General features: G+C 38.1%; 1 protein-coding gene across 1 annotated transcript in view; it reads right to left on the bottom strand.

The window, feature by feature from the left end:
- aig1 (androgen induced 1) overlaps positions 1–22827 on the bottom strand; it is a 43087-nt gene extending 20260 nt beyond the window's left edge. The window contains exons 1-3 of the mRNA XM_039692384.2: positions 22477–22827; positions 17768–17923; positions 12589–12690 (exon numbers count right to left, since the gene is read on the bottom strand). Coding sequence (XP_039548318.2) covers positions 12589–12690; positions 17768–17923; positions 22477–22788 — 570 coding nt within the window. The 5' untranslated portion in view covers positions 22789–22827. The remainder of the gene's footprint in view (positions 1–12588; positions 12691–17767; positions 17924–22476) is intronic.
- Positions 22828–23067: the final 240 nt, after the last annotated feature.

Below are 23067 nucleotides of genomic sequence, written 5' to 3'. Positions count from 1 at the left end.
ATTCTGCTGGCAGTCTCTAGGGGAGATGATCTCTTGTTATGACAGGCTATTTTGGCTCAGTATACGCCTGGCACAGCTGCAGGGATGCTCTCTGGCAAGCGTGGATTCACTGCTGGCATGATGGGCCTTTTTATTTCCCTGTGCCAAGAAGTGTGTGTTGGTTTGGTAGCTGCTCTTTGGCCTATCACATGACAGGATGCTGATCTAGGCTTAATTTGTCCCTCAACACTCTAATGCAGAGCACTGATCCTGCTTTAATTTGCTCTCCATCACGGCTTGCTTTAATTTAATCCATAACGCTTTAGGACCTGACCATTGTAATCAGATATAATCAAATAGCATTTGCAAAAATCCAGCTTAAGAGCCCTTAAAAAAAAAGCCAGTCAAAGCCCTTCGATGTTGCATGTCTTTTTGGTTTTCAAACAAAATGTAACAGGTTTGTGAAAGCATCAGGATATTATATTAATTTGACCTCACTATGCTTACTTGCAACGCAGCCTCATTGCATAATACCTTAGCACATTATGTCCTTAGTAAGTGGCTGGAGGCTTGCCAGACAAAACAACCAGATCCCTCCTGTCAATCTAGAGCTTTAGTGAGTGAGATGGTTGCCAAGCAAAAAGATAACGCTAACACCACAGCACAATGACAGAGAAAACAAGAGCGGCAGCTCTTTAATGCGGAACAGCAAACATGGTTAAATCACAATGAGGGGAATTTACAGAGATGCTGTCATGTTAATAGAATGCGTTCTAACAAGCATTCTTGACCAAAATAGCATTTGCATTAACAGACACGCAGACGTACCATCCTTTCATTGTTGTTTCTGTTTGTTTTTGTTTTTTTAACTTTTTTTATTATATTTTTTATTGTAGGGCTGCCAAAGACGCTGATGCACTAGCTAGTATCATTTAAAACTCTGTAACAGCTTACCTTTTTCCAGCACAGTATTTTTGGTATTTAGTTGCATTTTCACATTAAAATAATGTATTAGTTATTTTTATTTGATATTAGATAGTATTGAAATAATTAAATAGTCGTTCATATTTTCTGGTTTTGTATTTAGTTGCACTGTTTTTTATTATAGTGCTACGTTTGTTTTAGGGCTGCCAAAGTTAATATGCCAGCTGAAATGTTTGTTCTAAAATGTTCAGATAAAATGGAGGTATTACTTATTGGTCCACAAAACCTCTTACAATACAATTTTAATTTAGAAGGATGTCCTATTACTTTATCCACTAAGACATGGGTGTTATACTAGACCACAACTTGTCTTTCAAAAATCATATTTCATATGTTACAAGAACAGCCTTTTTCCACCTTAGAAACATTGCTAAGCTACGTAACATCCTATCTGTTTCTGATGCAGAAATGTTAGTTCATGCATTCATGACCTCGATACTAGATTACTGTAATGCTTTAGTTGGTTGCCCTGCATCCGCAATAAACAAGCTAGCTAGTGCAAAATGCAGCTGTGAAAGTTCTTACTACAAGAAAATATGATCATATAACAACAATTTTATAATCTCTACACTGGTTACCTATTAAGTTCTGTATCAAGCCCTCTAAATGGTCTCCGTTTATATTTAATGGACCTTCTATCGTCCTACAATCCATTGCGTTCTTTAAGATCACTAAATTCGAGGTTCTGTTCATTCCTAAGATATCTAAGTCCACTAAAGGAGGGAGGGTGTTCTCACATTTAGCTCCTAAACTCTGAAATACCCTTCCTGATATTGTTCGAGGCTCAGACTCGCTGTCCCAGTTTAAAACTAGATTAAAAACGCATCTCTTTAGCCAAGCATTGACAAATGCTCACTGTTGAATCAGATCTAATGCATTAATATTATGAACATCATCTATGCTAATTATTTCCCATCTGCTTTTATCTCGGGACGCTCCTAAGGGTCTGGTGGACACAAATACAGCGACGATGACATTATGCTCTCCAGAGAAAATACAGAGCGGTGACTCTCTCTATGAATGCTTGATCAACATAAAAAAAAGATGGCCGCCAACGGGTTTCGATTCCGACAAATTCGCGCCTACCACGTCTAGTTATACGCTTAAACACTTTGAACCCAGTCAATTTCGCTCTTGACGCGCGTAAAAAAAACTAAAGTTTAAAGTGAAATTGTAAATCTCTTGAGCGCGAATGGATTCAAAGTGTTCAAGCGTATAACTAGACGCGGTAAGCGCGAATTTGACGCGCTATTCGCGTCTGGTGTGAACGCACAAGTAAGGGTTTTAAGGAGTATCAAAAAGTAATATTGAAATAATTTCTGTTATTTTTATTATATTTTAGTTAGTCTTAAAGTAATTTAGTGCACTTTTTTTGTATTTCGTTTCTATTTTAGTCCTTAACATTTTTTTTTTTACGGCCGCCAAGGTTAATATGCTAATTTTTATCATTAAAAAAATGTATGACACTGTGTTTTTTCAGCACAGTCTAGAATTATTGCTATAGAGTAACATTTTCATATTTAATGTAGAGCTTTATAATCTATTACATATTAATTAAATAATTTTTTTACATATTAATTATCATTTATTTATTTTTTTCAGTTAAGAAAAAAAAACGTTTTCCCTCAGTTTGTTAACAATAATAATACTGACCCCTCCTTTGTGTTCAAAAGTGCAAACACTGACTGCACTACGCTCTTTGCAACAAAACTGAGACACTGTGTTTCTCTGCCAGCCTGATATAAGATCAAAGCGTGCGTCCTCCGGCGATGCATGAAGGAATCCGCGGGTAAACGTTCTATGGAAGATGACGGTGGCACTCCACTGTGGAAAATGCCACAGAAATGATGATTTATTTTGCTTCACTTTACTTCATTGCATATGAGGAATGGCAGGCCATGGGACAAAGGCTTTTGCAGGGAAACCTCAATAGCCATAATGAAGAGGAGCCTTGTTTTAACATGTCATTAAAATTATTTTATTTTTGCAGCATTCTGGGGAATTGCAGTCTGAGCTTGTATGCTACCAGTACCCAAGTTGGCAATGACCACCAGGTGGCAATCTGTCAACAGCCTGACTTATTTTCACATTAATGGAGACTAATACATTCAATAATACACATATGAATCAGGGTCTGGCCATTGCAAGTGATTAACTAAATTGTAATTTCTAGTTGTCAGGCAGCCATTTTGGTTGCTATACTTGGCCAGTTTAATAATTGTGGGTAGTTTTCATCCAGTTTATGCCAGAATAATATTGAATTTAGGTGTATTTTTTCATCACTTACTCCATTGATGTGGTTTGGACAAAAACAGTAGAATTTTTTTCACAAAAGTCATACAGGTTTGGATTGACATGGAGGTGAGTAAATGATGAAAGATTTTACCAATATTCACAAAAGTAGGTCCTACCAATTCATCATTTACAGTTAGATATGTAACCCTAACCCTAACCCTAATAAGCGACAACTTGTCCAAGTGACTTGTCCTAGTATTAAAGCACTGTTTGCATTTTTTTATTTTTTTTGTATAAAAGTGCAAAGTGTAACATCCTGAAAAATGTCTAATATGCTCTGACATCTGGTTCTTATCCCTGCGGTATCCTAAAGACTGTCTGGGTAATACCATGGTTAAGCAGAAACTAGTCTGTCTGAGGTTCCTCTGACAGTGGCAAACCAAACATGTTATTAGATGTCGAGAAAACACCACTGGAGTGCATCAGTTTAGCGCAGCCATGGACTGTGGCATTGATCGATTTCAGTCACATGGATGCATTTCTCCTCTCTCTCTCAGAGGATGGATTCTTGTTACTGTAAATGGTGAAATGCTTATCCCCACAGTCTAAACAGTGGGAGCATACAGTTAGAGACAATTTTCGGAGGAGAACACTCTTCAAATTGGCCTGTGGGCACAGCTATTTTCAATTCTAAACAACATCCCACAAATCCAGAAGAAGGAATTGTGGAGAAATGCCACTGACAGGTTGAGACAATTAGAAAAAGAGAGAGGCTGTGAAGTCTGGTTCTTCCACTCAGTGTGAGTTTTTCTTTATAGGCCAAGGGAAGCTGAAATTGCAACTGGAATTCATCCGTTAGTCAGTCAGTCAATCAATCAATCAATTAACCAATCCCATTTATTTATATAGCACATTTAAAAAACAACACATGTTGGCCAAAATGCTTAACATACCAGACCTAACGTAACAGATGTAGGTGCACATAAACCACACTCCTCTGGCCTCTGACCCGCGTGTTAGTGTTTAGCGTCCTTGTTAGCGCACCTGCCTTCCACACCATTGTTTAAATCCCGCTCAGGGGTGCGTTTCCCGTACAACGATGTAACTTGCTGCTTAACTACCATAGTATGATGCACCATTGACGAAATCAACTAGCTCGTCGCAACTGTTTCCCGAATCAGTTTTGTCGGAAATTGGTCGTTCAACCATGTTGGTGAATGATGTCACGCAGGTGATGGAGAAATAACTACTTTAAATGAATCCGTTTGAGACCTAATTAATGCTAGAATTTATGTTTTGCTGCAAATTATGGATATGGCATCTGAGGACTATTTCCCATTTTTCTTAGTTAGTTTGCTTTATTTCCATATTCAATCATAGGCTCGTTCTTGTATACTAGAGCATACTAAGCATACTCTTCAAAAACGGTGCTTTAATTCTCTTAAAACTCTTAAAATTCTCTGTAAACTAAAATACATAAATCACATTTGTATTTTGTAATTCTAAAGTAAATATACAGATTTTACTGAATGTCAGCTTGCTTATTTTGCTAAAGATATGGATTTATTGATTCCAAATGTCCTGCTAACAAGAAACTATGCATCTAACGATAGCTGTCATCATTAGAGAGCTGTCATTCCATAGACAAAACTTTGTGATGCAGTTTGCGAGTGTTCGTTAGAACTGATGTTTCAGAAAACACCAACTCGCTGAACTATACTGATAATGACGGCAACTGCGACCCTATTTGGCTAACAATGCTTTTGGGAAACAAACCCCCGATAACGACGGAACTTGCGAATATAGTTGGCGAACAATGCTTTTGGGAAACGCACCCCTGATAACGACGGAACTTGCGAATATAGTTGGCGAACAATGCTTTTGGAAAACGCACCCCTGATAACGACGGAACTTGCGAATATAGTTGGCGAACAATGCTTTTGGGAAACGCACCCCTGATAACGACGGAACTTGCGAATATAGTTGGCGAACAATGCTTTTGGAAAACGCACCCCTGATAACGACGGAGCTTGCGAATATAGTTGGCGAACAATGCTTTTGGGAAACGCACTGCTGATAACGACGGAACTTGCGAATATAGTTGGCGAACAATGCTTTTGGGAAACGCACTGCTGATAACGACGGAGCTTGCGAATATAGTTGGCGAACAATGCTTTTGGGAAACGCACCCCTGATAACGACGGAGCTTGCGAATATAGTTGACGAACAATGCTTTTGGAAAACGCACCCCTGATAACGACGGAACTTGCGAATATAGTTGGCGAACAATGCTTTTGGGAAACGCACCCCTGATAACGACGGAACTTGCGAATATAGTTGGCGAACAATGCTTTTGGAAAACGCACCCCTGATAACGACGGAGCTTGCGAATATAGTTGGCGAACAATGCTTTTGGGAAACGCACTGCTGATAACGACGGAACTTGCGAATATAGTTGGCGAACAATGCTTTTGGGAAACGCACCCCTGATAACGACGGAGCTTGCGAATATAGTTGGCGAACAATGCTTTTGGGAAACGCACCCCTGATAACGACGGAGCTTGCGAATATAGTTGACGAACAATGCTTTTGGGAAACGCACTGCTGATAACGACGGAACTTGTGAATATAGTTGGCGAACAATGCTTTTGGGAAACGCACTGCTGATAACGACGGAGCTTGTGAATATAGTTGGCGAACAATGCTTTTGGGAAACGCACTGCTGATAACGACGGAACTTGCGAATATAGTTGGCGAACAATGCTTTTGGGAAACGCACCCCTGATAACGACAGAGCTAGCAAATATAGTTGGCGAAGGATGCTTTTGGGAAACGCCCCCCTAATAACGACGTAAATTGCGACCATAGTTGGCTAACGCTGCTTTTGGGAAACGCACCCCTGATGACGACGTAAATGGTGACCATAGTTGGCTAACAATGCTTTTGGGAAATGCACACAATATAACGATGAAACTTGCGAATATAGTTGGCGAACGATGCTTTTGGGAAACACAACACAGAAGAGTCGAGTTGGACTGGTTACATTTGGTGCCGTGACCGGGATGGAAGTGAGGTTTACACTACAATCTAGGATAATGAAACCAAGTATAAGACAAATACAAAATGACACAAAATTAAGTACAGTCGAATGCAGGTGAGAAAATACTTTTTCAAAAAGCCATGAGCTGCAACAGAAAACCTTGTTTTGATTTTTGACGAGACTAGGGAATAGTTAACTGAAACCTTTGTACAGATCTTAATGGCTTAGAGGATCTATGTTGCTGAAGAAGTTAACTAATATAACTGGGTGCCAACTGACCTAAAATGGGATACTTGCATAAAAATTTCTGTTCTCTGTTGCAGCAATGGTTTTGAAACTGTTAGTCAGTCATAAATATTGATGACATTCTCTTTGAACTTACTGCATGATTAATTAGCAGAGCGAAGAGCGTTCAAGGTCACGCTGTGGAAAACGAATTGCTGTGTATCGTGTTTGTTTCCCTCAAACAATTAGCAGTGTGAATAAAAGAGCGACGGAGAAGTTGGGGTTGTTTACCACAGGTAATCAGTCATAAAAGCCCCCGTGCACAATGACCTGTATCGTTTAAAAGCTACCGTGAACCTACCCGCTGAATTAAATATGAGGAAAGTTAACGCTAAGAGCTCAGACTGAGCAATACATAGGCTAGTCCAGAAAATACCTTCACGTGGGAAGTCGGCCTCTCAGGTTCTTTTGTACTTTTATTTTGAGATGTGCGGAAGTTGGTGTTTTTTCTAAGTAGGTGTAAGATGTTTATTTGTGGTACGCATTTGGAGCGAGTGGCTTTGAACGTGGGGGCTGCTCAGCGGGAGGCCACTGGCATTAACATTAGAGCAGCGCAACGCTCTTCTGACAGGCCTCTCTCTGCAGGCGGAGTAATCACAAAGCAGAGACAGGATTATTGTCACAGATACTTTGACGCAGGTAAACTGCCTCCTGATGATGCCATGAAAGTTTAGTAGTGGCCTCTTTAAGTCCTATTGAAGTGGCTCTGTTTCGACTGTTATCACCACATTATGTGTCTTGATAGGCTTGCCAAATATACAACAACGCTGTTGACAGCTTCAAAACAGGGAAAATGTCCTTTCCCTTGTCACTGGGAAAGTATTGTTTTAACTGTCCTGTCTGCACTTACAAAGGCAAAGTTTTTAGTGATGTGATTAATATTCTTACATTTCTGCATGTGACTACATATAGAGAGTCCCTGACAGTTTCAAAGGACTTTGTAGCTATGAGCTGTATGCACCCGAATAAATATAAATATGTCTAGTGTATTCAAATATAGTGACTTAAAAGGAGCAGTCACCCATCTTTATTATCGTTTGTGGTGGCCTAATTTCTAAGGAAGCCTATGCAAAGCAGCCTCTCTCTCTCTTTCAGTGCATCAAAGTGTAAATGATTCATTAATGCCCTGCTGTGGGGGTTTCACTGACAGGCACAGGTATAAATTAAAAATAGATTGATATACCCAAGTTTTTGATTCCAATATGCTAAATTGATTTGTTATATTTGTGTTTTTTGACACAATAACTGATCATTAGTAGCCTGGCTAACGCCAGACTGAGAATGAGACGTGGTCTGGAAACCACATGTTCATTTTCTCGTATTTGAGGCGTAGTTTACGAATGCCCAGAGACGTATTATTAGGTGCTACAAATGTCTATCAAATGCGCCTGTACGTAGCTCATAGCCAATTGGTTCAATGATACCAGATGATGTATGTAGAGCGACAGAAAATTAGACGAGGAAGAAGACCATTGGTCAGAGATTTCTGTATACATAAAGGCTGTATCAAAAGGTAACTTCGCATCCACTGCCAAGATGCTACTTCGGTGTGTCACATATACGTCGTCATTGTCTTGCTGCTCCCTCCCCGTTCTGTGATTGGTTCCCTATCTCAGGGCGAAAATTTGGTTCATGGTGCACTGGGGCAAGGCAGCATGGGGAAACCCAGGCTAGATCATTAGACTACAACAATACAAAACATAATAATACTAATTATCATAATATAAACATTGTAATCAATTAATAATTTAGTCAATATTATAATTTTGTTGTTATAATTTAAGATCAAATATCAATATACCGGTAATAATTAAAAAAAAAAGTATTATTATTTATGCAAAGTTGTTTTGCAGACTAAATGGTCTTCATTAAAAAAAAGTATAGGCCTAATTGCATTGTTATGATTTGAGTAAGTTACGTTGAACAATTAAGAAAATTATTATTATTATTTCTATTTATTTAAAGTTGTTTTGCAGTCTAAATGGGCTTCATTAAAATATATATATATATTGTATAATGTTATTGTTATAATTTATGTAAATTTTATTTTATTATTATAATAATTATTATTTATATTTCTGAAAAAGTTGTTTTACAGTCTTTAAATATTTTTCATATTTATTTTTTTGGGTATCTGTAAAGAATATCTGTCACATTTATAATCTGTCTATCTCTAGAACAAACGTTTAGGCCACGGCTTTTGATTGTGCTTGATTCTGCCTAAAACAGTAACAAGGCTTAATCACTGTTTCTTTGTCAGAGCAGCCAGTGAACAGAAGGCAGTTGCCATGGCAGCATGGGTAAACAAACAAATGTGGTACCATGGAATGCTTCAAAATATTTACAATGGAGTAACCCTCTTTCAGTCGCAGGCGGGATAATCTGGAACGTTTTGCATAGCACAAATTGTTCTCAGCTGGAAGGTAGTTGTCTCCCGTGGGTCAACCCTCAGCAGCCCAACTGTACTGATCTCTGGCTGGAGAAAACCACTGACTAGCAGGAAAGAGCATTCTCTTCATTGAAAACACCCTATTAGCATTATCAGCTTAACCAATGATGTAAATTTGGGGTTGAACCATTTGTTTTCCCTATCCTAACAGTGTGATCATATATTTTGATCATATCTTATGTTTGCATTTAGTTTTCCCTGCTGGCTTTGACTAGAACATACTCTCAACCCATTTTCGAGTCACAATCTAACATTAGAGAAAAATGAAGCAAAGAAATTGAAGTTTTTAGCACATAACCTAAAAAAAGCATGTACTCTCTAATGTGTATTAATGACAAATGTTGAAAGGTTTAAAAACCCTGCGGAAAATCCAATTGCATATGATTTCACAATGCCACTGCACATTATAGATAGAGGCAATTTCTGATTAGGCTCAAAGGTTACATTCATTTTGATTAATAACCGAGACATGTTTCCCTAGCAACTGCTACGTGTGTTGTCACTGGCCCCGGGCTATACCCAAGTCAACTGAATACATCCTGTGATTAGCGACGACTGAGACATCCAACCACGTTTCCAGTAATAGCCTCATTCTGAGCTTTATTTCCTATCAATCTATCAGAAGCCTCTAGGTCCCAAAACCTCTTTCGTCAAGGCCACTTCAGCAGATTAAAGAAGCATTCAATATGGAAGCATTTAGGTTATTAAATATCTCTTGTGGAGACTCAAGAGACTAATTGCAGTGCAAGTCTTTTCAGTTCTGTAGATACTTTAATGATGCATTCATAACAATATGCTTATGTTAAAGGGTCACTCCACCTCTGGAAAGATGAATGTGTATTTAAAATGGGTATGTAGAAGAAATTATTTTTGAATTTGGAGCTTTCTAGACCGAGAAAAGCCAGAAAATGTATTTTTGGCTTATGTGGATAAAAGACAACAACTCCCAGAATGCACTTGCTTCGCTGCCCTAGGAGGCCATGTTTCTACCGGTAACAGCACAGTAGCTAAACAATAGTCTAAGCTAGTGAGTCTCTGTGATGAGTCTGCCCGAAAATGTGTTTCAAGATCACCAAAAATGTCCGGATTCGGCTTTTGCGTTCTACAGTCGCCATTCATCATGTTTACTAGGGGTGGCACGGTACATGAAAAAACACCCGAACCGTTCGGTTCGCTTGTCTCTGTTCGGAGCGCGTGTGCGTCTCACGGTTCGACGCATGCGCAATGTAACCTCGTGCCCGTATGTGACGTGTTTTCTTTTCGCGCGACATAAACTTGTTCGACTTGGACCGGCGCAATCTAGCGCGAGTCGGCTCCGTATGCATTCATCACTTTCACGGTATTTGATGTCATTACCGATCGCTCTGTGCAGCGCCGGTTCAAGTTAATAAACAAGCCAGTAAAAGTGGAGTATGGAGCGCTGCAGGTCACGGCACGCGGAGAAATGGCAAGTGGGAGAGATGAGGGAGTTGGAGGACGCGCCAGCGTCGTATAAGTCTATGGTATAAGTCCGGTGTGTGGGAACATTTTGGATTTCATGTTATGATATTTTAATTTAACTACAGTGGCACTTTATGTATAGATAAGAGCTTCAGTCATACGTTTCCAAACCCTGCACTTTAATTTTAAGTGGAAAAAAGTACCCTCACATTTTGGGAATAGAAGCATTGTTGATACTGTTTTTGTGTTGAGGTTGAACTTAAATTTCACTTTATGTTTATGGCCTTTGCTATTGCTATAGCTTAATTATCTATAGGCAATGAGGTTTCATGTATATTGACATTTAAAAGACAGTGTTTTAAGAGTTGCTCTCTTTTTCTTTTAAAAGATAGAATTTTGGTAAGAGCTACAAAAGTTAGCAGTTGATACATGAAAGTTAATTTCTTTGTGTAAATAAGATTTATGTGATAAAAATGCACAAGTTCTTGTATGATAGTGATACACATTCTCCTTTTTTTTGCCAAATAAACAAAAAGCATGTCAATTTCTTCTCTCTTGCTGTATCTAAATCTCACCTAGCTTTCCTCTGAGATAGTCCCAAAATGTGCTTAAAGTCAAAGAGTCAAATTCAGTTTGTGCATGATTGCATGAATATAATATATATATTTTTAATACTGTATCCTAAAGTGTGGATAATTAAGCTATATATCACATGCTGAAGTACATTTCTGGAGTGTTAAAGATTAAAAGAAAAAATAACAAGAACCGTACAGAACCGAAAACCGTGACCCTAAAACCGTGATACAAACCGAACCGTGGGTTTTGTGAACCGTGCCACCCCTAATGTTTACTGTGGCGAGTAGGACGAGTGAGGGCCGTGTGGAGAACGACGCGAGGCCGGTGGCGTGATTGCCTATGAGCGACACCTGTAAGACGCGGTCTCGTATCTCTCACGGAGGAGCGGGAATTTTCTTAGCAATGTTTAAAACGCACATTAACCGATCACTTTTTTAGCGTTCATGTAAACACTACATTCAGATTCACCAATCAAAATGAATTCAGTTAGATTGAAACAAAAGCTATGCATGTAAACAATGAATGGCAACTGCAGAAAGCAAAAGCTAAATCCCGGACATCGACGGCCGGACATGTCCGGGAAAAAAAGGACGGTAACCCCTAAAGTTACTACTCAGCTTTCTCCACAGAACAAGAGCCTACTAGCTTAGCTTCCAAAAAAAGATGGCTGACACTATGCGTAATCCCAATCCTCCATAATGCATCCGTCTGTTTAATCAGTAACTTCGTCCATATTTTCAAAAAGTTTCTGCTGGTGAAATCAAACACGTTGGCACTGATCTGTGATAGGTCTGTTAGCGGTTTGAAAGAGTGGGATCTAGTGCTTGTAGTTTTTACAGAAATCCCCCTCTCTTACACTTCCTCCTACAATGACGTAAAATGACGATTTTTGCGTCATTGTAGGAGGAAGTGAAAAGGGTAAATAGCAGATTTCTCTCGTCTCAGGGGAAAATGAGAGAGTGTTGCACGACCATTCAATCATATAACTGGGTTTCTAACAATGGAAAGCTTAATGCAAATGGGTGGAGTGCCCCTTTAACATTCCTGCTCATTGATGCCAAGAGAGCCACATTTGCTATTTGCTTCTGAAATTACACACCAGACAATAATGCAGCCACACTTCAGTTCAGAACACTCACCTGTCATAAAAACAAGACCTGCCACTTTTTGACCCCACCTTAGAGCTTTTGTTCCAGCTGATTGAAATGAAGGTTTGCACAACAACTGCCGTTTTCACATCTGATGTCATTGTGGACCAAGAGATTATAAAAAACAAAATGTGCTTTTTCTTTTGTTCCTGTCTGGGAGTGAATTATATATGAAGAGTTCAGATGCAAAAGCCTCTAAATGCCATTTGAAATTTTCTTCTTTAATGATGATTTTTATCAAACTTGTATATTTAAGTTCAGTAATTTCACTTAAATAACAATTAATAGGTAATTGTCATTGCCATTTAAGTGAAATTACTGAATTTAAATATACAAGTTTGATAAAAATCATCATTAAAGAAGAAAATTTCAAATGGCATTTAGAGGCTTTTGCATCTGAACTCTTCATATACAGTATTGTACTTTCTAGAAAAAAACAATTGCCCACTCACCATGCCATGGTTTAGCCACTGTGGTATAAAGTTGTCCAGGAGTCTTGGGTAAACCAAATCTCTGTCGTATAGGTAAAGAGCCCAGAACATAGTCACCACAAACTGCAAATCGAAAGAAAAGAGGAAACTGATAAATAATCATCAAATCACAAAAAAACAAAAAACATATTCCGTTAGCAGATTGAGTTCATTTTATCAGCATTTTATCACAATATAATTTTAACTTTTTGTACCAATTTTTTATAGCAATCCTTAATATTAATGAGATGAGTAGACTGTATGATATGTGATTTAACGATATGTGATGTGAAGTATCATGATATATGATGTAGTTGTTTTTGCTGAAAGTTCCCCGAAATTGTTTTATTTATTACTAGATTGTGTACTACTTATTTTTGGATACTTCAGTAAACTAAATAGACTCTTCTTCTTGTTTGATTATTATAAATACTTGTATGTGTATGTGTGAATATATATATATATATATATATATATATATATATATATATAGGCTATATTTACTGTTTTAATTTTTTTATTTTATAACATATACTTATTTTCTGTCACTTTTATTTATAAAAAATAACGTTAATATATATATATATATATATATATATAAAATTTCATTTAATTTTTAATATTTATTATAAATAAAATGTGAATATACCTACACCTGTGAATGCTGTTTTATTTCTTTTCTTTTTAAACCATGCTGCAGATATAGTGTGGGATAAACAGTAAAGCAGTATCTAATTCTACAGTCAATTTGCCAACACCACACAGCTCTGCTCCTAAACATGCTAAGTGGTCATGTTTGTGATTATTCCTGAGCTCTGTGGCCAAGAATCAACACTGCTAAAGCTCTTTCATATGACTCGATAGCATTATATGATTCAGCACAGGCTTTACAATAATAATTGATTCTTGTATGTCAGGTGTCAGCCATCTCAGGCATGTATTTTCTTGAAATGAGCTCAAAACGGGAAACTGCAACTATATATTATCTTCAGAGGAACTTAATAACTTTTTAAGACCTCACTCCCCACAAAGACTTTAAATTGAGCCCATTCCTCGCCCCCAGATTCCCAGCAGGTCTTCAGGCAGACTGCCTAACTCCTGCCTCATGCCGGCACATCTCATTATGCTCAAAAGTCGAACTTGTCTAATATCCTCTTTGATTCCCCATCTACAGCACACAATCTCTGCGCAAAAACCCTGACAAGCACTAAAACCAGCCATGAGAACAGCGAACAGAGAACACACAGAGCTCATATTTTCATATCAGTAGTATACCATAATTAATCCCTGAGAGCTGACTTCTTCTTCCTTGCTTTTATCCAGCACTTACTTGGAGCTACAGATGCTTTCTGTGAAAAAGGACAGTGTTAAGATGATGAGGGCATCACATACGCAGTTAAATAACAGGCACGTTGGTGTGGAGCGTGCAGGCCTTGTGAAAGAGCGTTTGAAGTCCCAGGCTCTCCGAGAAGGAATTTCACTTCCCCTGCTGTAATCCTGAACTGCTCAAACGTATTTGCATTAATGGGTCTCATTTATGGGCGTGACAGATTTCTGTTTGGTTTGGGTGTCTCCGATTATTTTGCAGGATTCTTGTTTCCAGTAAGGGCTTGGATGATGCTCACCGTACCCAAATAAACGGGCGGCACTGTGAGGATAGGCCTTGTGAAAGGATCTGTTGTGCTTTTGAAGCGTATTTCTAGTAAACGTTGGGCTTCATTTTGAAGCCGGACAGGTGGTTTATTTGGATTTGCCCCTTCCATGCACTCTCATTGGACTCTGTGGATGAACCACATAGCACACGGCAAAACTTCTTTAGTATCCAGCCAACCTAGCTGGACTGGGAGACTTCATCCTGTGGCCTGACATACAGTATAGACTAAGGTTGTTAGGCAGATGGTGCAGAATTCTGTCAAATTGTATATCACGCCACTAATAGGTGTCAGGAAATGACCTGGCTAAAGCTAACAAAGTATGCATATCACTCAAACACAGTAGAGCCCGTTTCCCAACGTCAGCAGTAATGATGCTCATTGTGATGCCTGTAAGCTAAGCCTGCCCACTGCCTATAGCTCTAACACCGAGGGCCAGGGCAAAGTCAAGCATCTTTGTATCATGGCATTCTGGCTTCTAAGTTTTTTACAAGCTAACAAGGAAGCATCCTCTGTCTGCCATCTCGTTAAGCCCCGCTGAGAATCTGTAACCGCAAGTTCTGCAAATATCCACAGAATGATGCAACAGTCAAAGCTGCATGGTTATGTTGATTATATTTAAAATCATATATTTACATTTTGCATTTAAAAATAACATCAATTCTCTTTCCGGTACTGACAGCATAGCCTCTATTGGACTGGCAGGAAGAATGAAAGACTCGGACCCGCCCCGAACCCGAAGACTTAGAGATGAACTAATCATTTCTGTTTCCAGTACAGATTCAGAACCCATTTGTTGCGTAACACAAAATGAATGAATCACTCTCTGAGACAACTCAGCAGTCCTGAGTCATATTAAAGATTCGTTTAAAATGAATGAATCTTTCATGAACAACACATCACTACTACTTGTGATAAGCTTTGATTGCTCGTGTAACTCTCATCACTACTGTGATGATTTTCGGTTGTCAGTGTATTACAATGGTACAAAATAGATATAAATTTTTCAAAAGGTTGGTAAATCAACATTTTATCAGAAAATGAAATACGGTTTATTACTGTAAATTTGAAGCTAAGTCTGTAATACCATTAACGTTCCTACCGTATTTTTAAAGGCAAAGTTATGGCAACCACAGCATCCCGTTTTTTTGCTGTAAAAATTACGGTTTTATTTTTTTACAGCAGGAGTTTTTCACTATCTAAAAAGAAAAACGATATATATATATACAGTATATATATATATATATATATATATATATATATATATATATATATATATATATTGAGAGACATGGCGAGCGAATAGCTCTATAGAAAGTGTGTTCATCCCTGCACAGGCTATCTAACAGGTGAGGATACACACGATCTATGTATTGTCTAGGCAACATCCTTCGTGGGGATCTCAGATGGATCTAACAGCGGGGTTTGAGACGGGCCCCGCACTATCTCAACCCTTACCTGTTAGATCTAGTGCCTCAATTTTAGGTTCGGAAGCACGCTCTGTGGTTTCTTCTGCCCAAGTTGAGGCCCTAATATTGCAACTATCCAGTTCTGAGGAGCTGGATGTTGTCAGTATTGATGTGGCGGACAATGAGGATTGATGAGGAGCTGATGGAGGTGTTCACTCGTGCTGTTTCTAAGCTAAGCATTGTTATCTCCCTTCACACAGAAGGTGTAGGCTACATTGCTGCTTACCACGTCCCTTTAAGTGGAGTTTCTTTGGGGAGACACCAACTAATAACTCGCTTTCTTCATGGTACTTTGAGGCTGAGGCCAGCAGTTCACACAAGGGTGCCATCCTGGGAATATTTAGCAGAACTCCCCCCAAAAACAGTATGATGCTCTAAAATGATGAAAAAAAAAATGTACTTGCACACTTCTTTGCTGTATTTACATTAAGATAAAAGTTGTATTATTAGTGCTCCCTTGCAACGTAAGGAGATTGCTTGTGTCTTTTTCATTAAAATAAAATGAGCAGAGTCGATTTTCTTCCCACTTACGGGTTTAAGTCACTTCGACACTGTCATTTGACATCTTAAACTCTTCACTAACATTGTGCCATGCAATATTAAAGGATCTTTAGCCAGCCAGAGACATTCGTGAGCCTGATTTAAATATTTTACATGTAATTATCTGATGGTCATCACGGACACACAGACAAAACAGAAACAACACAGTGTTTCTTTCTCCACTTTGCAGGATTGGATTTTATTGCACAGCTGATTTTGTGGCAGTGTCAGATGGATGACTGGGTTTTTGCAAAGCAAATGAGATGTCAGTTTAAGACAATGCGTATTGGTATCTGTATAGTCCCCTAATGCAAAGCAGCATGTGTTGATGTGTCCAGATATAGTGGTTTGTGCTAAGAGAATACAGATGCTGTCTGACCTGACCTGCAGGTTTACAGGAATGCGATGATTCACAGTTTTGATGCTCTAAATAGAGATCTTAAGGCACGTAGTGTTTATTCTGCCTGTAATATGTATCGTGTTTGTAATTGGGCTTAATAGGATTTTTTTTAAAAGAATAGTAATACTTGTATTCAACAAGAAGCATTGGCATTTGGCTCTAGTTTTGGATGAAGTGTTGTGTTATCATTGTACAAGCAGGATGTGGCATTTGGTTGTTGTCCCACCCCTTCTCCCCTGTGATTCGACGGGTGGGTAAAAAGTGACAGTGATTAGCGCTGTGTTTTACCCAAAGTTGAACATTCTTTCACCCCAAATGGTTGAAACAAAGTGGCATTGAAAATTGCTAAGCTTCAAAAATATTAAAACATTGGTCATGCATTTGCAGCAAGCAGTATTTTACCTTTAGCACACTCTATAAATGTGCTCAACACACAACCCTCCTTTCTTAGATCCAGTGAATGATTTCTTGAAACAAGTTTTGAACAGTGGCCTCTGTTTTCCTGTGGTTTCAGACATCTTAATGTCAATGACATGTGTGGGAGGGGAAGGGCAGCTTCAGACAAAGTATTACATTCATGTTCCGTTACAGTACTGTTTTTTTTCTTTCCCACACATTAACAATTGAACTTGATGGCTCAGAGAGTTTACGGGTGGTTCACACACTTTAAACTAACCGCACCATAAGTCACCGCCAGCCAATTACTTTTTCTGATTTTTTGTATACAAAAACTGCAATGTTTGCATATACAAACGGGCTTATATAAAAGCAGAAACCTTTCCAAACTTTAGTTTAGTAAAAGCTAAAATGCTGGGCTAGATTGTTTTTGCACTGAAATAATCTGGAACACTGCATTATTTTACTTTGAAAATTGCCCATTTCGGTGTTTTTATTTCAATTTCAATCCAATTCTCAGTGTTGATTCTAAGCACTGATGTTATGTGAACATCAACATATCCTTACTGAGCCAGCACCACTGCTCATTATCTCCAAATGTAGGTCCAACAAACTCAAATAAAGTGTATTTTTATTGATATACTCGGTCAGTTAGTCAGTGTACATATGCAAAATGAGAAATCTGATTGGTGATTTATACGTACCACACCAACGGGAAAGGCCAGAACAGCCATCATCCAGTCTCGTAAGCCAATCAGCTTCCTCAACTGTCTCTCTTGCTCCATGCTGGCACTGCCTTTTGTTAAAAGGCTTGAGAGGTCCGTCAGGACACACACTCCAAAGAACACTGCCTGAATGACCTGAGATAGAGAATCATAAAATACTGGTTAGGAAAGTGTAATGTAGTGTACTTAAGAAAGGGGCAGATTTGTAAGGTGTAAAGAGAACCTAAAAAACATAGTTAAGTAAAAGTAGAGACTAAAATGACTTAATTACAGGTTACAAGTCACCAATTCCAATACGACTTGAGTAAAAGTCTTAGGCCTGTCTTTACAGACGGGACTTAGATTGAGCCAGGATTATGCCTTAGTTCAATTATTAGAACATTAATAGCATTTATAAACATGCCTTGGGAAAAAAAAACATTACTGGTGTGCATCTTAAGTTTAAGAGTACTTAAGTATTTTACTTGTACTGAATGTAGGATGCAATAGTCCTCAACATCTAAGAGACATGCCAATGAAAAATAAGAAATAGTTGATTTGTGAGGAGAGCAATCATATGTTTATTTGCTAAAATCAAAAAATCTCAAATAAACACCTCAATATTGCAATAAATCAAGGTCGACATAAGTAAAAAAGGACATAGGTAAACCAATATCCTGCAAAAAGGTCTTTCAATATAACAGATAAATTAAATATTAAGTAAAATTAAATATTCAAAGCCTACTTTCACTGGGTGTGCTGATTTCGGTCTTACCCCCGACTGCAGCAATGTTCTCATCTCATATGTGAAACACCTTCGATTCAGTTTCTACTCACTAATACTCACATTCACGTAAAGTAGCCTTGATGACAAGTTTGGATGAGTAAGGGCAAAACGCACATGATATAGTACATTCAATGCTCTGTAGATTCAATGCTCTGTCCACTTTTAGCAGAAATAAACTGCTGCAGAAAAAGTAAGGTGCCATGCAAAATGTAATTGCATTATGCCTGTTCCAGACTGTGCGATTTCTGCTATCCTATAGGATCAAATCACACTTTACGACATGGATCTAATAAACTTGGGTATGACATTTATGTAGACTATGTGATGATGTCACCCCCATTGAATCGTAGGCTACGACGCAAGTTGGGGTGGTGGTGATGGCCCAGTGGATACACATGCCTTTGGTGTGAGAGACCCAGGTTTGAATCCACTGTGAGACACCAGTGTGTCCCTGAGCAAGACACTTAACCCCTAGTTGCTCCAGAGGTGTGCGACCTCTGACATAGCAATTGTAAGTCACTTTGGATAAAAGCGTCAGCTAAATTAATAAATGTAAATGTAATTTAGTATAGAGGAATAAAATGTCATGTGCTAATGGTAAACAAAAAGAGCAAGATGAATCACACTTTGGCAATTGTGGTTATTATGTGCGTTGAAAAAAAGAGGAGGTATAGTATATGAATATGGACACTTGAGGTAAGTACTGTAGTTTTATGTTGTAGCACCATTTCGCATTGATCAATACTAGATCAATTGACTAGTCAGTAAATGTAGCTCGCAGCAGCAAACACACTGTGAGATGATCATACATTTTTGACACTGTCAGAAAATGATCGCAGGCTGTCTTTGGTTGCAAGACTGTGACAATAGTCGTCTTTGAAACTCTCTCACTGTGCGACGTAGGACCACCGTTTAGGAGCCATGACCCCAGAAATCACCACGATTGGTCATCTTTCATCTGGAAAAGCCCAATATTTACCGAACATAACTCATTACGATGTATTTTAGCAGTGGTACTTGAGAAAATTTTTCAAGTTTATCTTTACTTTTCCTTCACTATACATTCCAAAGCATAATATCGAACTTCTAACACCACTACATTTCATAAAAACGTGTCATTCCTCGTTAATTAATTTGTGAACAAACTGATTATTTTTTAAATCGGTTTGCAAATCTCAAAGAATTATTCATTTGTGATTTGACCAATCTGAGTGCATCTGTTCTTTAGTCAACAACTCACTGAAATACAAAGTCTTGCCAAGAATGTCAGTTTGTAGAAAATGAACTATTTATTTTGGTTTAAGGAAATGCAAACTGCATATTAAGAGTCCCTAACTGAAAAGAGCAGGTAAAGCTTTTTTTTTTTTTTTTAATAAATAAATAAATACAATTTTCTTTTTTTTTTAAAGCCTCTCATTGACATACAAATCAAAGCTGTCTTTTAAAAGCAACACAAGAGGGAAGTTGAAGAGAAACTTGATGAAAGCCATGCATTCATCTTTGCTAGTCTGAAAATAGAATATGAGTATTTCTAAGTGCCATCATTTTTCAAGAGCAAACAAACTCACATCACAGAAAACAGAACAATATAAAGACACAGTTGACATGCTTTAAAACGTTACAATGCATGACAGGCCGCGAGAAAACTGCCATTGAAATGAATAATACACAACCTTTCCTCCATAACCTATTTCTCGTCTTAAACTAATATGTCTTTTTTTAGTCCGTTTTCCATTAGTGAACATTCGTGATGAGTGTTAGGAGATTGCTTTGACATTAATTTACGATGGAAAGACATTATGGAATTATGAGGGTTTCTTTATTATATCTCCTCCACAGATATCCAACATGCAAAAACGTCTCCCATTAATACACTCTTTAATATTTCATTCCTCATTATCTTTCTGCTCCTAAATTTGTTTCCTGGTGTCTGAAGGCAGGAGAAACCCTGCTAAGGCTTCATATAAATGTTCGATTTGTCCAAAACCAATCTTTTATTGGAAAAGTCTTAAATCCCCATTACCAGCCCCCTAAAACGATCTATTTTTCTTACTCGACCCTAACTAATGCGTTCGATCTTTACTTTAGCTGAGCTAAAAATGGACGTCATTCCTTTTCTCACATTTTAAACACAGTTAAAAAAACAGCCTTGGTACGAGGACATGAAGCCAAAAGAAGCATAAAATCATTTATTAGCTATACAAAGCCTTCATTTCTACTTATAAACAACCACAAGGATTCCTGGACTGAGATTCAAGTCTCCATGAAATCTAGTGAATTGCTGGTTTGAGACTGTGAATAACAATAATTGGGCTATATAGGAAACCTCACTTCTTATCAAACAAAAGACTGCTACTATAGCTTGCAAAACAGTCCTAGTCCAGCATTCATGTTAAAAATAAATGTCAAAAACTATGCACTCAAATGTATCCTTTCAATTTATAATTAGTTGCAAAGGCATTTGCGACAACTGCTCTCATAAAAATATAGACTGCCTTTCATCACAGTAATGATACACTCAGAAAACCTATGCATCTGTGCTAATTAAACTCTGCTAATTAATCCATCGGTATCCATTGTCGGATCACTGAAAGCTTTCGGCCACACTTGACCAGACACTTTATGTTCAACACCAAGAGCTCAACTCTATGCCAGGCTCCTCGAGTGTCCTATAGTGACAACGGAAAGCTAAATCTAAACCCCGGAATTGAATAATTAATGAGGCCTGATGAAAACATAAATGCCTTAAATCAAAGTGGCACAGTTAGCACAATAGTTAGAGTGTTAATAAATATAACAACGCCACAGTGGAGTGTGGATCAGTGCAAGTATTTGATCCAGATGCACTTGCATTTCTTGTGCCAAGATGAGATAATCTGCATTTCTGAATGTGACGTGTGTTTATTTATCGTCTGTTCTAATATTAGTTTCACACAGTCAGGTTGATTGGTGTCAGAGGTCCTTAAATGCTGTCATAATCAATCTTTACACTATAACACAAAGCAGCACAAACAATAAATCACTTCTTTATCTCTCTATGGTTGTTTATCTCTCAATGTATTTTCAATGTATAAATCTATTTTACAGTGTGCATGGAATTTGAACAGTATGCGAGTCATTATTAAGATTTTTTTAAGTTTAAGTTGCATTTATTTGAGCAAAATAGGGTAAAATAGCAATCTAATGAAATATAGTTTATATAGTTTAATTTTAGTGCAGTCACTAGAGAGTTAGAAAAAACATCATAAGTGTTATGAAACGGCATACGTTTTAAAAAGCTCCATCTACAATAATCCGAACACATCTGTACGTGAGATTAGACAAGAATGAAAAAAAAAGAAAGACCCAGCAAACAGTGCACTCGAACAGATGTGCAAATGTGAAGTGTAGGCTATAACAAAACAACTTTTATTGCTATTAAAAATCACTGTTCGAAAAAGGGGGAGAAAATGGGCTGTTTATGTGGAAAACATGACTCACTGGCTCACAGACTGTCAAAACAGTCAAGTATGTGTGTGTGTGTTCAGATGCTGGTGCAGACTGCCATAACAAAAGACAAGGTTGCTGCTATTTATACTTCAAAACTTTATACATCCTTAAATGTGTCCTCCCAATTGCTCAGAGAACAGATCATAATTCAGCACAGCCCTCCAAAATAATATTCATTATTAATGAGGATGTGAGATATGAAAAAACATGACATCATCGTAGAGACTTAAAAAGTCATGTGATTAACGTCTAATGATCAGTAAATATGACGTAAGACAATTTGTGGTGGCGTTTGTAGGCTACTCCTTTTTGTAGGAACCTGGCATATTTCAGCATAACAGGGGCCTGTCTAAGAATGTAATGCATTATGGAGATCTCACTCATTCTGTATATATATCCAGGCACTGCATGGGAACGATGCACATGCACTTACCAAATCTATGAACGTAAGAAACTTCCAGCTACCGCCGTATGTTTGATGCGCGGGCATGTCTATGGCTTTGTAATTGCAGAGGATAGAAAAATAAGAGAGGAGTATCGCTACTCTGAGGATCTGTGATGGGATGAGCGCCATTTTCCTTCCCCCGTCGTATTTCCGTGTCATGGAAATATCCTGTTGACAGAGGGATGCTGTTATGCGGTGGGGAGGAGGAGAGGGTCGCGCGGATCCGTGCGAGACGTTGGTGGAGGCGGCGGATGTGCGCGAGAGGTTGTTGCTATAGGAACAAGCATCGCTGCATTGCATAGCAGCTCGTGCGTCGCTGTTCTTTGTGCTCGCGCATGCCCATTGTGTTTGTGTGTAGAGGGTTTGAGAGGATTTGGTGTTTTTCTTTTGTCTCTCACTTGGCGAATCATTGTCTGGATTTATTTATTGTCCTAATATAGTGTAGAATATTTAGATGAAACGTATAGCTTACTATTTATTCAAGGTGATTTTTACATCACATCGGTTACTCTTTCGCACATTTGTTTTATAAGCCTACTGTAAAAAAAAATGATGATTGATGTTTTTGAAAGAGGTCTT

This window comes from Pimephales promelas, chromosome 13, assembly GCF_988280905.1.
Source record: "Pimephales promelas chromosome 13, fPimPro1.hap1.1, whole genome shotgun sequence".
In the NCBI taxonomy this organism is placed as follows: Eukaryota; Metazoa; Chordata; class Actinopteri; order Cypriniformes; family Leuciscidae; genus Pimephales; species Pimephales promelas.
This window is presented reverse-complemented; position numbering and strand designations above follow the sequence as displayed.